Genomic DNA, 22,672 nt, shown 5'->3' on the forward strand with positions numbered 1-22,672 from the left:
GCCAGCAACAAAAATGGCCACCCGGCACCTCCCCTTTAATTTGCGCTGCCCCAACCGCAGGTAGGTCTCCCTGACCCCGGCAGACATAGCGTCCGGCGGTAAGTCAGGGGGCGCTACCGAAGATTGCGGTCGGGGCGCGAGCGTGGCGATGTGCACGGTGATGATGTCATTGCGGGCGGCACAGCGCTGCGGGGCACTAACGGTTACTGTCACCGCTAACCTCCCGCTGAATTTCGTGGGAGGTGCTGGCGGTGCCGCGCCCGGGCGCTAGTTTTTTTGGCCTAAGGCCTAGAAATTCACTTTGGGCCCGCCAGCTGGCGTGCGCCCAAAAGTTAGCGCTGAGCGCGGAGCCAGTTGCGCGTGTCAGATATTCAGTTTTTGCGCCCCAAGTCGGAACCGGGCGCTATCCCAGGGTGTGCCCGCCCCCGCTTGGGGCGCTGAAACTGAATTTCAGCGCTCTAGGCGCCGCTGCGCCACCCGCTGCGGAGCGGCAGGCTGCGGTACTGCAGGCCTCCTCCTTCTCTTAAGGGGGAGGTGCCTGCAATGGGGAGATCGCCGCTGGATAGTGCCGGCAAATGAGCCCGGCACCACGGAGAAGTGCCGGGTTCGCGGAAAGCAGCCGGCAATGCCGCGGGGGGGGGTGGTGGAGGAGGCCGGGGAAGGAGGTGCGGGCAGGCGGCCGCCGAAAAAGCGGCCGGCCGCACCTCCACCTCAAAGCGCCCCACTAAGGCTACAGTACGGCCCCGTTTTCTGGTCGCTGTTTGCGGCCGCTGCGGAAGAGGCGGCCGCAACTAAATATGGGGGTCGGGCCGGTATCGGGGCGGAACCGGGGCACTGCGCACACCGATGACGTCATCGGTGCCGGTGCAGCGCTAACGGCTACCGCCGCCATTACCGCTGCGCTGAATATCAGCGCAAACTCCTCTATTGGCGCAGAAGCCCTCTTTGGGCGGTAACTGGCCGCAAAGCTGGCAGCGCCTTACTGAATTTCTAGGCCTATATGTTTTAACGGGGCTACAAATAAACTTACCCCATTGGACAGGGTATGCACCCCTAGGGGTTGCAAATTACTGCCCCAGGTGACAACACTACTCTGTCTCACATGGCACCCACTGAGGTGCGCGTATTTGCTCTGGTGCTGGGTGCACTCATGTCTGGTGACGGTGCGCCCTCAGAGGCTGGAGGCTCCTCTGAGGAATTGTCTTCCTCTTCCTTCTAGACAGTGGGTGGGGGGGCTCTTGATGGATCAGTGGGAGTGTAAAGAGATGAGTTAGAGATGCCATATGAAGAATGGCTACAGATTCCATTGTGCACATGATGACCATTCAGTGGCTGCTGACATCAGTGCCCATATGAGTGACTGATACATGCCATTTAGCTGAATGATATGTAATTCGTTCACCATGTTGCTGAGATGTCCCCCTCTCTCCCTCTCCCACCTCCAGCTGCTTGGCGACTCCAGAAACTTGCATGGCAACCTCCGCTGCTGATGTTAGGGTGTCCAATGATGGCATTCCACCTCCGGTTCTCTCCCTCTCCCTCTTATTGTGGGCTCTCTTTTCCTGCAAGGAGGGAATGAAGAGAAGGTTGAGCGAGAGTGATGGAATGAGTGTAAGGAATGGATGGGTTACATCTTTAGAGGGAGACTATGATGGAGTGGGGTGACATTGCCAAGTGGCCTCCTTGTGTTGTTAGTTGGTATGATTGCATTAGGATGAGGGTGAGTGTGAGGGGTGGCTAGTCAGATGGGGATGTGAGTATGTAGATAGTGAGAAGGATGGGTGGAGGTCCAAGGTAAGTTGATGTGAGTAATGATGTGCAGGAGATGGGTTGGTTCGGCAGAGTGATGGGGATGTGATGAGAGGCACAGCAGGATGAAGTTGAGTTTGGCTTTGTACTCACCTTTCCTGATCTAATGAGATCATTGAAACGTTTCCGGCACTGCACCCAGGTCCTCCTGAACACATCCCTGCTGTTTATCTCCTCTGGTATTTGGAGCCAGGCTCTTTTGGTCTCCTGGGGAGGTCTCTTCCACCCATTAGAAGGGAAAAGGATCTCCCTGCGTGCTCTGACTCCCTCCACAAGCACATAGATTGAGTCATCGGCGAACCTGGGTGCAGCCCTCTGCCTCTGTGCAGTTATATTTGGCACTCTTTCCAGCAGTCCTAGATGAACCTTCAAATGCAATGTGGCCATGGCTGCCTTAAATATTCCTAATTGAAAACGCGTCATCGCTGATGTCATCAGACCTGCACCATTTAATAGGACCGTGTAATGTGCAGGGCAGCCTTAATAGGCCCCACTAGCGCAAAATCAATCTGAGGAGCAGCATGGAATCAGGAATGGGGTCGCAATGGATTTATTAAAGGGAAATCATGTTTGACGAATCTGTTAGAGTTTTTTGGGTTTGTAACTAGCAGAATAGATAAGGGGGAATCAGTGGATGTGGTGTATTTGGATTTTCAGAAGGCATTCGATAAGGTGCCACACACGAGGTTATTAAACAAAATTAGGGCTCATGGGATTGGGGGGTAATATACTAGCATGGATTGAGGATTGGTTCACAGTGAGTAAAGCACTGAGCTAATGATAATTAGTCCCTAGCAGCAATTTTTCTATTCTGACAGCGCTACCATTTTTGACGGCCGTTAACCCCCGGCCACGGTGGCACCGGCAGCTTTTGTGGTAGCCACAAGTTTCTAGGTCAATGCCCCCTAGTTCTAGGCTCTCCAGCCAGGGGAAACAGGTCGGTAAGGAGAAGGCTGCTGGTGTTGCTGGTGCTGCTGGTGTTGCTGGTGCTGCTGCTGCTGGTGTTGCTGCTGGTGTGGCTGGTGTTGTTGGCTCTGGCTGCTCATCTTGGTCTGACTCTGAGGTCCAAGGTGAAACAGCATAAGCGGCACCCAAGCTGATCTGATAGATGCCAGGTAAATTGGAGATCAGAGGCACAATCCTCCAATGTAGTGAAAGTGCCTTGCAATGTGGTGAGAATGGCTTCTGAAGGCAAAATTGCTGCACAAAATGGTGTCAGCAAGAGCCTTTCCCTTCGGCAAGGAAGCAGGTGTAAGGTGTGTGTATTTATGTGCTTTTTCCAGCTGTCGCTTAATGAACTATCACAATGGCCACTGAGCTCTCACCTTGCCTTCACAGGTGACCTTCAGGAAAACCGTAAATCCCATGCACAAGCAGTAAAGGCTGAAACCTCACATTAAAAAGCCTCTTAAGGGTCTCTCAACGAGCTGTGAACTACTTCAATGAGGTCGCCCGCCTCTCCCGAGTGGGTCCGTGGCGCGCTTCAAAACGCTCCCCAAATGCGGAAGTTGGCGGGATGAAGGCGGGTTCCCGATGCGCTATCAATTTCAGCACTTTTAACTGCCGACCCGCTCCCAAACCCGCACTCTCTGCAATGTCAAAATTCCGGCCATGGTGTTCAGAACTGCAAACAGTATTCCAGATGTGGTCTAACCAGGGCTTTGTGTAGCTGTAGCAAAACTTCCTTCCTTTTATATTCTAGCTCTCTAGATATATAGGCTAACATTCCATTAGCCTTTTTGATTATTCTTCGTACCTGAACACTACACTTTAGATTTCTGTGCACATATACCCTCAAATTTCTTTGGATCTCCATTGTTCCTAGCTTTTCACTGTTTAAATAATACTCAGATCTATCCTTTTTTGGTCCAAAATGGATGAAGTCACACACACACATCCATCTACCACAGTTTTGCCCACTCACTTAATCTATCAAAGTCTCTTTGTAATTTTATGCTCCCATCTAAGCTGCTTACAATGCCACTAACAGGGAGGTTATGCCAGAACTATATAAAATACTAGTTAGGCCACAACGAAAGTACAGCATACAGTTTTGGTCACCACATTAAAGGAAGGATGTGATCACACTAGCGAGGACACAGAGGAGATTTACGAGGATGTTAACAGGGCTGGTTAGACCACATCTGGAATACTGTTCATAGTTCTGGACACCATACCTTAGAAGGAATATATTGGCCTTGGTAGGAATGCAGTGCAACTTCACCAGAATGTTACCAGGGCTGCAAAGGGTAAATTATGAGGAGAGATTGGATTGGCTGGGGTTGTTTGCTTTGCAACAGAGGAGGCTGAGGGGAGATTTAATTGAGGTGTGTAAAATTCTGAGGGGCCTAGATAAGTGGATAGGAAGGACCAATTCCCTTAGCAGAGAGGTCAATAACCAGGGGGCATGTATTTAAAGTAATTGGTAGAAGGATTAGAAGGGAGTTGAGAAGACTTTTTTCACCCAGAGGGTAGTGGGGGGTCTGGAACTCACTGCCTGAAAGGATGGTAGAAGCAGAAACCCTCATCATTTAAAAAGTACCTGGATATGCACTTGAAGTGCCGTAACCTACAGGGCTACGGACCAAGATCTGGATGTGGGATTAGGCTGGATAGCTCTTTTGGCCGACTCTGACACGATGAGCCGAATGGCCTCCTTCTGTGCCATACATTTCTATGACTCTATGCCTTAAGATGAGCTGAGCAAGCAAGGAAGCAGCACAGAGTGAACAACTGCATGTTTGGTAGGTGTGGGAGTTCAGTGAAGTGGGGGAAGGAGGTGTTTGCTTTTCTTAACTTCTCCCGCAGAGCGGCGGTGGACCTGAGTGGGAGCAGACCAAGGCCCGAGAGCGGGGAAGAACTTGGAGTGAGAGGGGGAGGATCCAGTTGTCGTGATCCACGTAGGTACCAACGACATAGGTAGGACAAAGAAAGAGGTTCTGCTGAGAGAGTTTGAGCAGCTAGGGACTAAATTAAAAAGCAGAACCACAAAGGTCATAATATCTGGATTATTACCGGAGCCACGAGCAAATTGGCATAGGGTCAATAGGATCAGGGAGATGAACGATGGCTCAAACATTGGTGTGGGAGAAGTGGGTTTCGATTCGTGGGGCACTGGCACCAGTACTGGGGAAAGAGAGAGCTGAACCATGCTGGGACCAGAGTTCTAACGAATCGAATAACTAGCGAGGTAGATAGGGCTTTAAACTAAATAAGGTAGAGGAGGGTCCTGGTGGAGAGAAATCTAGAATTCTAAAGAGACAAGACAAGGAAGCAGTGCAGGAAAGGGACCAGATTGTGTCAGGAAGGGACAGAGCGTACAAACAAAGGAGTGCACTAACAAATAGGGTCCGGGTAAGAATAAATGGTAATAAGACAAATAGGGCCATAGTACAAAAAAGTGTTAAGATGTCTAAAAATGTTAAAAAGACAAATCTAAAGGCACTGATCTGAATGCACAAAGCATTCGTAATAAGGTAGACGAATTAACAGCACAAATAGATGTAAACGGATACGATATAATTGCGATTACGGAGACATGACTGCAGGGTGACCAAGGCTGGGAGCTGAATATCCAAGGATATTCAATATTTAGGGAGGACAGGTGAAAAGGAAAAGGAGGTAGGGTGGTCTTGTTAGTAAAGGATGAAATCAGAGCAATAGTGAGAAAGGATATTGGCTCAGAAAATCAAGATGTAGAGTCAGTCTGAGTGGAGCTAAGAAGCACCAAAGGGCAGAAAATATTGGTGGGAGTTGTCAACAGACCTCCACACAGTAGTGGTAATGTAGGGGATGGCATCAAACAGGAAATTAGAGATGCATGTAACAAGGGTACTACAGTAATCATGGGTGACTTTAATCTACATATAGACTGGCCAAACCAAATTAGCAATAATACTGTGGAGGATGAATTCCTGGAGTGTGTACGAGAACCAGTGGGTGTGGTGTATTTGGATTTTCAGAAGGCCTTTGGTAAAGTCCCACATAAGAGGTTAGTGTGCAAAATTAAAAGCACATTGGATTGGGGGTAATATACTGGCATGGATTGAAAATTGGTTAACAGACAGGAAACAGAGAGTAGGAATGAATGGGTCTTTTTCGGGGTGGCAGGCGGTGACTAGTGGGGTACCGCAGGGATTAGTGCTTGGGCCCCAGCTTTTCACAATATATATCAATGATTTAGATGAGGGAACCAAATGTAATATTTCCAAGTTTGCTGATGACACGAAACTAGGTGGGATTGTGAGATGTGAGGAGGATGCAAAGAGGCTTTAAGTTGAGTGAGTGGGCAAATACATGGCAGATGCAGTATAACGTGGATAAATGTAAGGTTATCCACTTCGATAGGAAAAACAGAAAGGTAGAGTATTATTTAAATGGTGATAGATTGGGAAATGCTGATGTACAAAAGGACCTGGGTGTCCTTGTACACCAGTCACTGAAAGCAAACATGCAGGTGCAGCAAGCAGTTAGGAAGGCAAATGGTATGTTGGCCTTCATTGCAAGAGGATTTGAGTACAGGAGCAAGGATGTCTTACTACAGTTGTACAGGGCCTTGGTGAGACCACACCTGGAGTACTGTGTGCAGTTTTGGTCTCCTTACCTAAGAAAGGATATACTTGCCATAGAGGGAGTGCAGTGAAGGTTCACCAGACTGATTCCTGGGATGGCAGGACTGTCGTATGAGGAGAGATTGGGTCGACTAGGTCTGTATTCACTCGAGTTTAGAAGAATGAGAGGGGATGTCATTGAAACGTATAAAATTCTGACAGGGCTAGACAGACTGGATGCAGGGAGGATGTTTCCCCTGGCTGGGGGGGGTCTAGAATGAGGGGTCACAGTTTCAGAATTTGTAGTGGGACATTTAGGACTGAGATTAAGAGAAATTTCTTCACTCAGAGGGTGGTGAACTGTGGAGTTCTCTACCACAGAAGGCTGTGGAGGCCAAGTCACTGAATATATTTAAGAAAGAGATAGATTTCTAGACACAAAAGGCATCAAAGGGTATGGGGAGAGAGTGGGAATATGGTATTGAGATAGAGGATTAGCCATGATCATATTGAATGGTGGAGCAGGCTCGAAGGGCCGAATGGCCTACTCCTGCTCCTATTTTTCTATGTTTCTATGAGGGAGGCTTCAACAGTGGTATTTAAAGGGATCATCAGCAACCACTTACAGCTGACATGTTTCTGCAGTTTGACTGGCTCTGTGCAACTTACTGAAACTCCAGCAGCTTTATTAACTTCTTTCAAGGTTCTAAGGTAACAGGGAATGTTGTTGCAGTGGAGAACACCTTCATTCTTATTAAAAGGCTTCTGCTCACAACTCTTGCTCACAGTCATGGGGGCTCTACTGGCAGTTCACCTCGCGCTCGAGTATCTTCGGGAGAGGGAGCGGAGACAGCGAAGAAGACGAGAAGATGCATGCAGAGGAAGGAGGCCTTACCCACTTAGGTCTTCTGAGAGCGCTTCTCTTATATCCATGTAAGCGAGGAGCAATGTATTGGGAGGCTCCGCTTCACCAAGGAGGTGGTCACAGAACTCTGCCAACTCCTGCAACCAGACCTGCAGCCTGAGAGCAGGACAACCACAGCTCACCCAGTGGCAGTCAAGGTCACCGTGGCCCTCAATTTCTTTGCCAGCGGTTCCTTCCAGTCTGCAGCAGGAGACATCTCACAGTTCGCCGTCCATCGCTGCATCCAACTGATGCTCTCTACACCATGAGAATTGATTATGTTGTCTTCTCTCTGAGCAGAGAAGCAGGACGAGCATGCATGTGGCTTTGCCAGGATAGCGGGCTTCCCCATGGTGCAAGGCACCATCAATTACACCCACGGGCGCCGTATAACGATCCTGAGATCTTCCATAAACGCAAAGCCTATCACTCACTTAATGTGCAGTTGATGTGTGACCATGATGAACGCTTCCTGATGGTCAAGGCCCGCATTAAACATTAAGCATTAAACATTAAAACAGATAGTAAGAGCTTCTACAGGTATATAAAAAGGAAGAGGGTAGCTAAAGTAAACATTGGTCCCTTAGAGGATGAGACTGGGGAATTAATAATGGGGAATGGGGAAATGGCAGAGACTCTGAACAAATATTTTGCATCTGTCTTCACTGTAGAAGACACTAACAGAATCCCAATAATGGATAATCAAGGGTCCATAGGGAGTGGGGAACTAAAGACATTCACTATCACTAAGGAAATAGTACTTGGTGAAATAATGGGACTAAAAGACGACAAGTCCCCTGGACCAGATGGCCTGCATCCCAGGGTCTTAAAGAAGTGGCTGCAGAGATAGTGGATGTATTGGTGAGACCACACCTTGAGTATTGCGTACAATTTTGGTCTCCTTATTTAAGGAAGGATATACTTGCATTGGAGGCAGTTCAGAGATGATTCACTAGGTTAATTCCAGAAATGAGGGGGTTGACGTATGAGGAAAGGTTGAGCAGGCTGGGCCTATACTCATTGGAATTTAGAAGAATGAGAGGTGATCTTATCGAAACATATAAGATACTGAGGGGGCTCGATGGTAGATGCAGAGAGGATGTTTCCCCTCATGGGGAAATCAAGAACTTGGGGGCACAGTCTCAGAATAAAGGGTCACCCTTTTAGAACTGAGATGAGGAGGAACTTCTTCTCTCAGAGGGTCGTAAATTTGTGGAATTCTCTGCCCCAGAGAGCTGTGGAGGCTGGGTCATTAAATACATTTAAGGTGGAGATAGACAGGTTTTTGCAAGATAAAGGAGTGAAGGGTTATGAGGAGAAGGCTGGGAAGTGGCTTTGAGCCCAAGATCAGCCACGATCTTATTGAATGGCAGTGCAGGCTCGAGGGGCCAAGTGGCCTATTCCTGCTCCTATTTCTTATGTTCTTATCCTGGCAGCAGCCATGTTGCCTTCAACCTGCATCAGTCTGGTGTGCCAACAATCTTTCAGCCACCACAGCAAACTCGAGGGTAGCTGCTCGGAGACAAGGGCTATCTGCTCTCCACCTGGCTCATGACTCCCCTCAGCAACCCAACATTTGTGCCCAGCACTCATATAATGAGAGCCATGTTTCCAACAGGAACATCATCGAGCAGGCCATCGGGCTACTGAAGCAACGTCCGTTGCCTTGACCACTCCGGAGGAGCCCTCCAGTACTCGCCGGAGAGAGTGTCTCATTTTGTGATGGTCTGCTGTATGCTTCACAACTTGCCGCCAGGGATTGAGGGACCACCTCAGGAGGAGGAGGAGGAGGGAGAGGAAGAGGATGAGGAAGGAGGGAGGAGACAGGCGGCCAATCCTTCTTCCGGACGAGCTGTTCTTGAACGCCTCATCAGACTCCAATTCCAATGAATGAAACCCCAAATCCCTGTTGCTCACTACGTCCGCATAATACCATTCCTCTGTCACGGAATTTCACAGCGTGCCCCTGGGCACAAAGCTGAAATGGGAGCCACCATAAAACAAACATTCCAAACAAAATGAATAGATATAGCGAAAATCACTTCACACATATTTACAGTAACAATATGAGCTAATCACCCTTTTGCAATCCCTTATTGCCTGTCGCTCAGGAGCTCTTTCCTGTCCTAGTTCTCCTACAAAGTGCTCCCCCAGTGGCTGCAGCGTGGCTGGTGAAAGGCTGCTGAGTTTCCATGGGAGATACTTCAGATGGCCTTGCAGGACGACGTCGAGCAGCTCTTGCCCTAGAAGATCCAGCCGTAGACTGGACCACCTCGGCATGGGCGGCAGTAGTCTGGGCTGACTGGCTGAAATGCAGTGGCAAGAGTAATGGCAGAGTGGTAGTGGTGGGAACAGGAATACTGTCTTCCTAAGAGAGGACAGCAGGGACCTGCTCCACTGACCCACGGCCACTCCCTCTGCGCCACAGCAGTCTGAGCTTAGGCGGCACCTCAGTATTCCTAGCAAACTGTTGGAGCACAGATTGCTGGGCTGCTGCGACACCCTGCAAGGCCCAGTCGACACTGGTAAACCCAGCCACGATGGCAGCAATCAGATCTTGGGTGGCAGCAATCCTAAGACTACATGACAGCGGTCTGAGCTTGGGTGGTATCTTGCTGAGACTGCATGAGAGTGGTCTGCACTTCTGCTGCAGCACTAAGACATTGAGTCATTTCTGCCTTTTTTGCAATGACAGTCGCGACATCTCCCATCAGACGCACCGACTGTCTGGGTCGACACGATCTCTTGCGCAGTCTTCCACCATTTCAAGCCTGGAAATCCTGGGCTCCAAGCTCTGCGCAGAGCCCTGTGCAATGTTGGAGGCGGACTCCTCCATGCTCCTTGATGCTGCCAAGAGGCTCTCGGGCAGGCTTGCCATTGCACCTAGCAACTCGTTGTGCATGTCCATCACCCTTCTTCTGAAGGCCACTTAATTGAGGTCCTTATCTGAGTCCTGTGCAGTAGAAGCCGCGTGTGAACTCGCCCTCCGGGGAGCTGGCCCCTGGGCTACCCTTTTCCCCTGGCCTGGCTGCAGCCCACTCATGCCTGGTGCCTCACCCTGTGTAGATCCCGCTTCTACACTAGCCTCTAAAGTACGGGCTGTGGCAGTTTCTGAGCTGGTGTCTGCGAGTGACAGAGGCAGTGAGTTGTGTCTTATTCTTCCTCTACCTCTCCCCCCTTGCTCTCGTGCATCACCTTGGCACAGGCTGCTTCGGTGCTTGTTGATTATCTGAAAGCAGAAAGGCACAAGAGTAGGGTTATGGTGAGGGGAGTGTGGGGGAAGCAAGATACGCATGCATACAACATCAGTAGCTTGAAAGTGAGAAGAGATTTGATGGATGAAGGGAAGTGGGATGTGAGAAGGAGTATTAGGTATGACCATACCATTATTGTCCCCAAGTGGATCAACCTCCCTGGTTGCCACAGCATCTACGATCTGACGCCCAATTACCTCCAGCACTCTCTCCTCCAGCTGGCTGAGGTCCTGGATGGCAGCGTGCCCACCACCTGTCTGCCACTGCTCCCAGCAGTTATGTGTGAGCTTGGCCTGCAAGAGAAAGGGAAGTGTGTGAGTGAGTGTGGTGCAATGTGTTTGGGTGATGTGCCTTCCATAGCTGAATAGCTGTCAGTGTGTGCAAGGTGTGAGATGTGGGTATGAGTGTTGCAGCAGTGGTAAGTTTTTGAGGGTGAAGTGAAGCTCTGATTGTGAGGTGTGAGTGATGATAGGTAGAGATTGTTGGTAGGTGAGTGCTGGGAGTGATGTGCATTGAGCAGTGTGCGAGGCTTGTGGTGCAGATGGTGGGATATGGCATTTGCTGAAACCTTCACTCACCTTGACCTGCCGTGTGAGGTCATTAAATTTATTTTGGCACTGGATGGCCGACCTTGGCACCACCCCAATGTTCAAAAAAGGTGGTAGAGAGAAAACGGGGAATTACAGACCGGTAAGCCTGACTTCGGTCATGGGGAAAATGCTAGAGTCCATTATAAAGGATGTAATAGCAGAGCACTTGGAAAAAAGTGACTGGATCAGAAAAAGTCAGCATGGCTTTACAAAAGGTAAATCGTGCTTGACTAATCTACTGGAATTTTTTGAGGATGTAACTGGTAAAATAGATAAGGAAGAACCAGTGGATGTGGTGTATTTGGGTTTTCAAAAGGCTTTCGATAAGGTCCCGCATAAGAGATTAGCATGTAAAATTAAGGCACATGGGATTGGGGGCAAGGTATTGACTTGGATAGAGAACTGGTTGGCAGACAGAAAGCAAAGAGTTGGAATAAACGGCTCTTTATCCGAGTGGCAGGCAGTGACTAGTGGGTTACCGCAGGGATTGGTCCTTGGACCCCAGCTATTCACAATATATATTAAATGATCTGGACGAGGGAACTAGATGTAATATCTCCAAGTTTGCAGATGACACTGTGTACTGTGAGGAGGATGCTGAGAAACTCCAGTATGATTTGGACAGGTTGGGTGATTGGGCAGAAGGATGGCAGATGCAATATAACGTGGATAAAAGCGAAGTTATCCACTTTGGTGTCAAAAACAGGAAGGCAGATTATCTAAATAAATGGCAATAGATTGGGAGAAGGGGAAGTGCAACGAGACCTGGGCGTCCTTGTGCACCAATTGCTGAAAGTAAGCATTCAGGTGCAGCAGGCGGTTAAGAAGGCAAATGGTATGTTGGCCTTCGTAGCGAGAGGGTTCGAGTACAGGAACAAGGATGTCTTGCTGCAGTTGTACAGGGCCTTGGTGAGGCCACATCTTGAGTATTGTGTGCAGTTTTGATCGCCTTATCTGAGGAAGGATGTTCTTGCCATGGAAGGAGTGCAGCGAAGATTCACCATACTGATACCTGGGATGGCAGGAATGACATATGAGGAGAGATTGGGTCGATTGGGCTTGTACTCGCTGGAGTTTAGAAGAATGAGAGGGGATCTCATCGAAACTTATAAAATTCTAACAGGACTAAACAGACTAGATGCTGGAAGGATGTTCCCGATGGTCGGGGAGTCCAGAACCAGGGGTCACAGTCTAAGGATAAGGGGTAAGCAATTTAGGACAGAGATGAGGAGGAATTTCTTCACCCAGAGAGTGGTGAACCTATGGAATTCTCTGCCAAAGAAGGCAGTAGAGGCCAATTCATTAAATATATTCAAGAAGGAGTTGGATATATTTCTTAATGCTAAAGGGACCAAGGGATATGGAGTGAAGGTGTCAGGGTTGGGGAGCCACGGGGCCATGTAGATACGGGGCCATGCTCTCCGGGCAAGGTAGGTTCTGGACCCAAGTGCAGAAACCAGGCTAGAGGCAGGTATACAATCTTTAAGGTACTTTACTAGATTCACACATAACTAGATTCATACAAGGAACACAACAATATACATAGAACTCGAGACAAGTTACAAAACGGCTAGTCAAGAATAGGAACTCAGGACAGCTTCCATGAGGCAACCTACTTGTCCATACTGAGCTGGGATAAGCTTACCACAAGCGCAACCAGCTTGCCGAGACGAGACTCGAGAGAAGCTATCACGAGGGGCTGCCGCAGGGGTAACAGGCTTATCAATACAGAGCTCAAGACAAGCGCCAGCATGGCAACACGCTAGTCCAGCCCAGCACCTTATCAAGACTAAGAACAACAAGAACACAGACTTAGTTACATCTTAAATACAGAGCTCGAGAGAACCATAGCAACCAGCTAGTCAAAGCCAGGAGCCACAGAGCGAAGGCTAGTCCCCGGTTCCCCGGTTAGGACTGAGCAAGGAGGGAAGCAGCCACAGAACTTATATACCAAGAAAACCAGGTGAAACCCATGAACAGCTAACAGGCCGTTAAGAATTAACACAGGAGGCTAGGAACAATTAACAAAGGGCTAGAACCAAACAAGTGAAGGTGCCATCTAGAGGCTACAGAAGGAACTGACTGGCACCCTCACAGAAGGCAGGAACAGGGTACTGAATTTGGATGATCAGCCATGATCTCATTGAATGGCGGAGCAGGCTCGAGGGGCCGAATGGCCTACTCCTGCTCCTATCTTCTATGTTTTTATGTTTAGTACTGGTCGTCACATGGGTGGCTATCTCCTGCCATAGCCTTTGGGAGGTGCGTGGCATGGGCTGCCGTCCAGTTTGTGGGAAAAGGACAGCCCGCCTCCTCTCCACGGTCACAACCAGTGAAAACAGAGCTGCATCAGAAATTCTCCGGGCTCTCTCCCTTTGAGGAAGTGCTGCCATGGCTTTGCAGTTCCTTCTTCTTTTTCTTCTTTTTCTTCTTCTTCTTCTTGCAGCTGCAGTTCCAACTGGCTTGACAATGAGGTGCTGAAGCATCAGTGCACATCCCCTTTAAGTACTGAATAAAGCTTGTGTCACGCATGACTGGGAATTAGACTGGCCCTGATATTGGTCCACCTGCTGAGTGTTAAGCCAATGAGCAGCAGTTTTAGCGCTGAAATCAAGACTATAATCATGTTAATGAGGAGTGAGCCCAAATTTTGCGTGCTACCTAGACCATTTTGAGGTGGCGCAGCTTAACATCATTAGGCCTTAAAACCATCCGTTTCATGGCTATATCCAATTTCTAGGCCTAGGCTAGTAGTCCCTGGAATAGAGAAGGTTAAGAGGTGATTTGAGTGAGTTTTTAGGATTTTGAAAGGAATTGATACAGTAGATAGAGGGAAACTGATTCTGATTAAAATTCTGACAGGGCTAGACAGACTGGATACAGGGAGGATGTTTCCCCTGGCTGGGGGGTTTGAATGAGGGGTCACAGTCTCAGGATATGGGGTAGGACATTTAGGACTGAGATGAGGAGAAATGTCTTCACTCAGAGGGTGGTGAACCTATGAAATTCTCTACCACAGAAGGCTGTGGAGGCCAAGTCACTGAATATATTTAAGAAGGAGATAGATAGATCTCTAGACACAAAAGGCATCAAGGGGTATGGGGAGAGAGCGGGAATATGGTATTGAGATAGAGGATCAGCCATGATCAGATTGAATGGCGGAGCAGGCTCGAAGGGCCGAATGGCCTACTCCTGCCCCTATTTTTCTATGTTCTATGTTTCTATGTTTCTGGTGGGAATCTAGGACAAAGGGAAATAACATTAAAATCAGGGCCAGGCCATTTAGGAGAGAAGTTAGGAAATACTTTTTCACACATAGAGTGGTTGAAGTGTAGAACTCTCTCCCACAAAAAGCAGTAAATGCTAGCACAATGAAAAATTATGGGCAGGATTTTCATTGAGCCGAGGAGTCGGGATTAGAGACGGCGGGGGGTTAAAATCCCGAAATCAGGGGTCCCGACCCATCCCGCAACCAAACCCGCCTCCATGCCAGTTTCAAAGGAGGTTGGTACCCGCCCCGCACTGCGACCCACCTACCCGAGGCGGGAAGGGATTAGTGTCAGTTAACTGCCTGTTAACAGGTAGTTAAATGGCAGTTTTTAGCTTAATCCCTATTTTTAAGGTTGCAGTGTGGGATTCCCAACGCCTCCAAATCACGCCAAGTTAGAGGAGGCCAGCCGGCGGGTTGAAGGACTTGGAGGGGTCGAGATGTCGGTGCTCAGGTGAGTGATGTGTGCATGAGTGCAAAGGTAAGTGTGTTTGGTGTGTCTAAAGTGATTAAATAAGTTTTACATACCTTTTCTTACCTTTAAAGCCTTCCTTCCTTTAGGTCTCGGGAGTCCCTCATCTCACCGGCACAGAAAGCAGAATGGCTGCGAACTGTCAAAAGTGACAGCCTTCAGCTTTCTGTGCAGGAGAGATTTCTAACTGAGTCTGTGGAGAAGGACTCATGTTAGAAGTACGACTGTCAGTGTTTGACAGCTGTGAAACGCTGATATTTCATCTGTCAAAAGCTCTTGACAGATGAAATTTCTGTCTGTGATGTCAAGTGTTGCCGGGTGGCCCTTAATTGGCCTGCTGAGCCCACTGGGCGGGCTCAACAAGGTCAATCAAGTTAAAATCGCGTGGATTGGCCACATCTCGATGGAGGTGGGACTAGAACCCCGAAAGTTGTAGTCCCGCCTCCAACCCGACTCCTGAATGAAAATCCTGCCCTATATCTCTGAGATCAATCAATTTCTGCTAGCCAAGCGTATTAAAGAATATGGATCCAAAATGGGTAAATGGAGTTAGGATACAGATCAGCCATGATCTAATTGAATGGCCGAACAGTCTTGAGGGACTGAATAGCCTAATCCTGTTCTAATGCTGCAATTTCTGGGTTTTTTTTAAAGTCAGTCCTTTTGTAAGACTTTCAATTCATAACCATGTATCAGCTGAGGAACTCCATTCCTGATAAAATTTTGAACTAAAGAATCAAACAAACAGTAGATAACTGTTGTACTAAATGTGAAGTCACTAAAAAGAAAACATGATGGAATGAACAAGTACAAGCTTGAATCCCAAAACATCAAATGCATTATGCATAAAGATCACGGAATGCACCATGATACAATCTGACACTACATCAAAATTGAATTTATAGTTGAAGTAAAGTAATGGCATTATCCGGAAGGATTTCTGATTCTTGGAAAGGTTCTATGTGTTATCCGAGTTTCACGGTCAATGAGTTATCTACCTGGGAAAAATTGCACAGCTGCCGTCTTAATAATATGGGGGAGATACTGTCAAATCCATTTCCCATTCTACAGTTTGGAAAGGAGTGCTCAATCATTTCAAGTGATTTTTCTCTTTAAACAGTGGAACATTTATAAGATTGTAAAATATAAATTGTGCCATAAATCTTAGGGAAGTTGTGACCACAAGTAAAGTTCGAAAATGCAGTGGCATATTAACCTAAAAAAAATCAATCTTAGAAAATGTATTCCATAAACTATGCACAATGAAATTCATGTTACGTCAAGGGAATAAGAAATGTAGAAGCAGGAAGTAATTCTCCAAGTGGTGCAGTATCAGGGACATTTCTGAGAGTGGTGTGAGTGGGCAGAAGGGTTATACTGTTCAGTTGCATCAATTTGAATCTGAAGAAGTGGAGATCCAAACATGCGTATTTAGTAAGATAATAACATAGCAACAGTTTCAGGCAGGGGAAGACATTCAGTCCATCTAGCCCACCTACCCACAATATTTCCTCGGTACATTTCTAATAATCTCAAATCCCATTTGTTGACAAGAACCTGTCCATTTCCTTCTTGAAACCCATTAAGGCTTGTTGTTCCACCGCCCGTGACGGCAGTCTGTTCGACATACTTACCACCCTTTTAATAAAAAAGTCCCTCCTGGTTTTCCTATTTTATTTTGTTGTCCTTAATTTGTAAATAAGATCTTTTGCGCTGAAACTATGTACACGGCAGAAAAGATTACTTGGATCCAGTTTGTCCAAACCTTTCATAATTGTCAACACCTCTATCATATCTCCTCTCAGATTGAGTTTTTGTAGATTAATATGCCACTGTATGTCTCACATTTTCAAGAGAGAAAAGACTCAGGGTAGTCAATCTTTCCTCATATGCCATTCCCTTAAGTTTTTGGATCAACTGTGTAGCCTTGTCTGTACCCTCTCCAAAATGTACGCTTCACTGCTCACTAGCCTCTGACTGCTAGTGACATTTCAAATCTTGAAACATTCTACCAAGCCAACCAACTCTTTTTCTCATAGGAATGTCAAGGTGGCACAGCAGGCTAGGAGTGCTTTTAAATTCTATGCTTAAAGCTAAAAAAAAGTTAAGCCGTATACCATTACTAGCTGTGTGATACAGCAGGCTCCTAACTGCTTTTAAACTTCATGCTTAAAGCTAAAAAAATTCAACATCACACCACTACATTTAGTGTATCGCACGAGCAGTGTGGGATCACCTCTTCCCAATTACCAATACCAAATCATCAAAGTTGTATTTTTTTCGCGACCCATGTGGGGCAAAACATCACAGCAGATGAGTGGAAGCATGCAGGATGATTTGATTATAAAAGTCAAATCATATTGTACCCTGTACAATTTGGAGAAATTCATGCTCAAAGCACACATTTGTGATAACAAGAAAAACATATTCAATCGACAACCCAGGATGTGCAAGTCAAAAATAATCATAAAGCAACTGTTTGAAACAGTGCAATAAGAATTTGGCACTAGATTGCAGGATGTGCAAGATGATAATATTTCTGTAAGTGGGTATGTTACTGTAGTGGTTATGTTACTGGACTAATCATTCAGAAGTCTGGACTGATAGTCCAGAGAACCTGATTTCAAATGCCACCATGGCAGTTTGAGAATTTGAATAATTAAAAAAATATCTGGTATCAGTAAAAGTGACCATGAACCTGTTGGACTGTCATAAAATTCCAACTGGTGTCCTATAGGGAAGGAAACCTGCCATCCTCACTGGTCTGGCCTATATGTGACTCCAGTCCCATGCCAACTGACTCTTAACTGCCTTCTGAAGTGGCCTGGGAAGCCACTTGGTTGTCCCAAGAATAGCAGCAGTTCAAGAAGGCGGCCACCTTCTCAGGGCAACTATAGAAGGGCAATAAATACTGGCCCTGCCAGCAACGCTCACATCCCGAGAATGAATAAAAAATATGTCCAGGACTGAGTTTTAACAATCCTATTAGTTCAGTCTATAAAATGTAATTTTGAAACTTACTTTGTGACTTAGTTCTTGCTTAGGAAAACATAACTTTGAAAGTACTATTTATGAAAAGAATAAAGCATTATAGTTACTCGACCATCCTAGCAAAAATAGTCTTATAACAAGATGGGACTAACATTAGAAAGTGGTTATTTTGAAGATATCGATTACAGTTCTGCCATGGCACAGTTGTTAATTTTTGAAGACACAGCAAATCTGGAGCCAGGTTTAGGACTAGTTACAGGAACTGGTGGCATCCTTTAATTTTGACAATTAGCTTTTGTGCTGTATAAATCAATCAATCAGAATGATTGCAATTACATGAGTGTGCTCACCTGATATCCTAGGATTTTCTCTGAAGGTTTAATGTGTCTCTGAATCTCACATTCTATTGGCTGAATCACTTTGATTCCATCCTCATAAAATATATAGAACATGTTCCCTACTCCCAATCCTAGCAAAAAAAAACAAAGAAGGCAATTTGAGGAGATAAAAGGAAACACTATTAAAAGTTCAGGAAGTCAAAATCAGAACAAATAATGCTGTAAATGCACAGAAAGTCAGTCAGCATGCGAAAGAGAAAGGTTGGTTAACGTTCCAGATGGGACCTCCATCAGAACCATTTTGATGGAGATCCCATCAGATGAACTGAACATTCTCTTTCAGAGGCTGGCTAACCTGCAGTGCATTTCCTTCATTTAAAAAAAAACAAATTTAAAGATTAATTGAAAAGACTCAACAAGTAAACTACATTTGTAAATGTACAATATATATCCTTTACAATGGTTAATTCTGACCTAGGTGAACAATAAACTGTAGTACTGCTGAAAACAATTAAAAATTCTCCTGAGAATTTTATAGGTCCATGGCTTTTAATGACCAGCAGTTATGTACTTGCTATTAAAAAAGTACCAACAGCACTTTACTATTCACTAACAGCATTTTACTTAAAAGTTTGGATACAGAAAACATTCATAATGATAGTTTTAATGATAAATCAATTTTGAACAAATACTCTAGTAATGGAAAGGTGACAAGTACATAATTATTAATAGACAAGAACTTGCTTCAGTACCTTCCTCTCGCCACAGTATGTTTGCAACTGCAGCATCAAGAAAACAGAGAGAGCCAGAGTATGATTAAACAGCTACAGAAATATTAACTTCAAAACAATCCAAAATGCCACAACTGACAGTGTTAGATAATAAAGATAACTTTGAACAAGAAAGACAAAAATAAATCATGCAGGAAGTGCTCACACATTGTTCCAATACATTTCTAACAGTGGGGAAAATGCCAAAAGAATGAAAAGGATGCTGAGATTCCACAATTTAAGTCACTAGAGAGCAGATAAAAATGATAACTTTTGTTTTAAATATTACTGCTCTTTGAAAAAGGTTAAAATTTAAGAAGATCTGTCATCCACCATTTGCTAACTTACTTCGAACTTTGTTCAAAATATTACAAGATCAAAAGCACAAAAACTTTCATCCACATGTAAAGATATTTCATGCAATTTCTGGGAGGAAAGCTGAATTGCCTGTGAATAATGTACAGTGGGCCAAAACTATGCCAGCCAACATTACATTTAAATTACAACAATGTTGAGCTACAGCCAAGTTCTTCCCATGTATTAAATATAGAAAGTCAATCTCAGTTCATAGATATTCTGACTAGCACTTCTGCACTGTCAAGTGCAGTGCAATGCTACAAGAGGTTCACAGCTCACTGCAGTAAATTACCTTGAACAGTAAAGTAACACTGGGTCATTTTTTTATTAATTAAAGAGCCTCTCTAAATACTACCTGACAATGTAGAAAACTACCCAGGTATGTCTTGTCCACAAAAAGCAGGACAAATCAAATCCGGTCAATTACTGCCCCATCAGTCTACTCTCAATCATCAGCAATGTGATCGAAGGGGTCATCGACAGTGCTATCAAGAGGCACTTACTCACCAATAACCTGCTCACTGATGCTCAGTTTGGGTTCCGCCAGAACCACTGGGCTCCAGACTTCATTACAGCCTTGGTCCAAACATGGACAAAAGAGCTGAATTCCAGAGGTGAGGTGAGAGTGACTGCCCTTGACATCAAGGCAGCATTTAACTGAGTGTGGCATCGAGGAGCCCTAATAAAGCTGAAGTCAATCGGAATCAGGGGGAAAATTCTCCACTGGCTGGAGTCATACCTAGTGTAAAGGAAGGTGGTTGTCGATGTTGGAGGCCAATCATCTCAGCAGCATGACATCGCTGCAGGAGTTCCTCAGGGCAGTGTCCTAGGCCCAAACATCTTCAGCTGCTTCATCAATGATCTTCCCTCCATCATAAAGTCAAAAGTGGGGATGTTCATTGATGATTGCACAGTGTTCAGTTCCATTTGCAACTCCTCAGATAATGAAGCAGTCCATGCCCGCCTGCAGCAAGACTTGGACGACATTCAGGGTTGGGCTGATAAGTGGCAGGTAACATTCGCACCACAGAAGTGCCAGGCAATGACCACCTCCAACAAGCGAGAGTCTAACCACCTCCACTGGACATTCAACGGCATTAGCATCGCCGAATCCCCCACCATCAATATCCTGGGGGTCACCATTGACCAGAAACTTAACTGGACCAGCCACATAAATACTATAACAAGAGCAGGTTGTGTATTCTGTGGCAAGTGTTCCACCTCCTGACTCTCCAAAGCCTTTCCACCATCTACAAGGCACAAGTCAGAAGTGTGATGGAATACTCTCCACTTGGATGAGTGCAGCTCGAACACTTAAGAAGCTTGAAACTATCCAGGACAAAGCAGCCCGCTTGATTGCCAGCCCATCCACCACCTTAAACATTCACTACCTCCACCACCAGTGCACTGGGGCTGCAGTGTGTACCATCTACAAGATGCACTGCAGCAACTCACCCAGGCTACTTCAACTGCACCTCCCAAACCCGCGACCACTACCACCTAGAAGGACAAGGGTAAATACTGCAAAATTCCTAGAACAGTATACAAATTGCAGGGGTGAAATTAAAAAGGAAATTAGGAATCAAAGCGAGGGCATGAAAAATCAATTGGCAAGTAAAATCAAGGAAAACCCAATGATGTTTTATAAATACTATGGCCTTGAATTTCCGGGGGGTCAGCAGGCATGATCGGTGGCGGGTCGGCTGGGAAAGTATTTTTTTTCCCCAGCGGGTAGGGACTCGCTGTGAACCCAGCGTCATGCACCTTTACCAAATGTCGGGTCTGTCAGCGCTGAACAGACCCGATACGCAGTGGCGGAAGAGCCAATTTAAATGATAAGTGTCAAAGCAAAATACTGCGGATGCTGGAAATCTGAAATGAAAACAGAAAATGATGGAAATACTCAGCAGGTCAGGCAGCATCTGTGGAGAGAGAAACAGAGTTAACGGGGGTGATTTTCATTCAGAAGTCGGGAAGGAGGCGCGACTAAAACTTTCGGGGTTGTCGTCCCGCCTCCATCGAGATGCGGCCAATCCACACGATTTTAACTTGATTGACCTTGTTGAGCCCGCCCAGCGGGCTCAGCAGGCCAATTATGGGCCACCCGGCAACAGGTGACATCACAGACTGAAATTTAATCTGTCAAGACGTTTTGACAGATGAAATATCAGTGTTTCACAGCTGTTTGAAGCTGTTGAACACTGACAGTCTTACTTCTAACATGAGTCCTTCTCCACAGACTCAGTTAGAAATCTCTTCTGCACAGAAAGCTGCAGGCTGTCACTTTTGACAGATCGCAGCCATTCTGCTTTCTGTGCCGGTGAGATGAGGGACTCCCCAAACCTAAAGGAAGGAAGGCTGAAAACATAAGAACATAAGAAATAGGAGCAGGAGTAGGCCAATCGGCCCCTCGAGCCTGCTCCGCCATTCAATAAGATCATGGCTGATCTGATCCTAACCGCCAATCTACTATCACAGAACCATCTCCTGAATCTAACAGAATTAGACACACGAAATAGGAGCAGGATCAGGCTACACGGCCCCTGGGCCCGCTCCGCTACCCACAGGGCCATGACCGATCCGAACCTAGACTCATGTCCAAATTCCTGCCCGCTCCCCGGAACCCTTAATTCCCTTTACTTCTAGGAAACTGTCTATTTCTGTTTTAAATTTATGTAATGATGTAGCTTCTACAGCTTTTTGGGGCAGCATATTCCATGGACCTACCGTAAGAAAATGTATGTAAAACTTATTTAACCACTTCAGACACACCAAACACACTTACCTTTGCAATCATGCACACATCACTCACCTGAATACCGACATCGCAACCCCTCCAAACCCTTCAACCCGACGGCCTGACTCCTCCAACTTGGCGTGGTTTGGAGCAGTCGGGATTCCCACAGTTCAAGCTTAAAATAAGGATTAGGCTAAAATCTGCCTGCTAACTACCTGTTAACAGATAGTTAATTGGCACTAATCCCTTCCCGCCTCTGGTAGGTGGGTCCCAGTGCGTGGCGGGTACCCGCCTCCTTTGAAATTGGCATGGAGGCGGGTTGGGGGCAGGATGGGGTCGGGACCCCCGATTTCGGGAATTTAACCCCCTGCATGCCTCCAATCCCTACTCCATGGCTCAATGAAAATCGAGGCCAATGTGTCAGGTCGATGACCCTTTGTCAGAACTGGAAAAAGCTGGAGATGGAACAGGTTTTTAAGCAAGTGCAGGGGCAGGGGCAGGGGGGAGGGGGGGAAAGAACAAAAGGGAAGGTCTGTGAGAGGATGGAAGGCAGGAGAGATTAAGAGACATTAAGAGATGATGCAACACAAAAGGAGATGGTAATGGGACAAGTTAAGAAACAAAAGATGGCT

General features: G+C 46.4%; 1 protein-coding gene across 4 annotated transcripts in view; it reads right to left on the reverse strand.

The window, feature by feature from the left end:
- Window positions 1–22,672, reverse strand: part of fstl5 (follistatin-like 5) — a 1,173,542-nt gene that overhangs the window by 144,392 nt on the left and 1,006,478 nt on the right. For 2 of the 4 annotated variants that reach the window (XM_086010870.1, XM_086010881.1), the window contains 2 exons: window positions 18,929–18,955; window positions 18,189–18,307 (listed from right to left, as the gene is read on the reverse strand). In XM_086010870.1, coding sequence (XP_085866996.1) covers window positions 18,189–18,307; window positions 18,929–18,955 — 146 coding nt within the window. The remainder of the gene's footprint in view (window positions 1–18,188; window positions 18,308–18,928; window positions 18,956–22,672) is intronic. The other 2 variants (XM_086010874.1, XM_086010888.1) reach the window with 1 other exon arrangement.

Source organism: Somniosus microcephalus, chromosome 2 (genome assembly GCF_052327205.1).
Source record: "Somniosus microcephalus isolate GS21.2 chromosome 2, FLI_Smic_1.0, whole genome shotgun sequence".
Taxonomy (NCBI): Eukaryota; Metazoa; Chordata; class Chondrichthyes; order Squaliformes; family Somniosidae; genus Somniosus; species Somniosus microcephalus.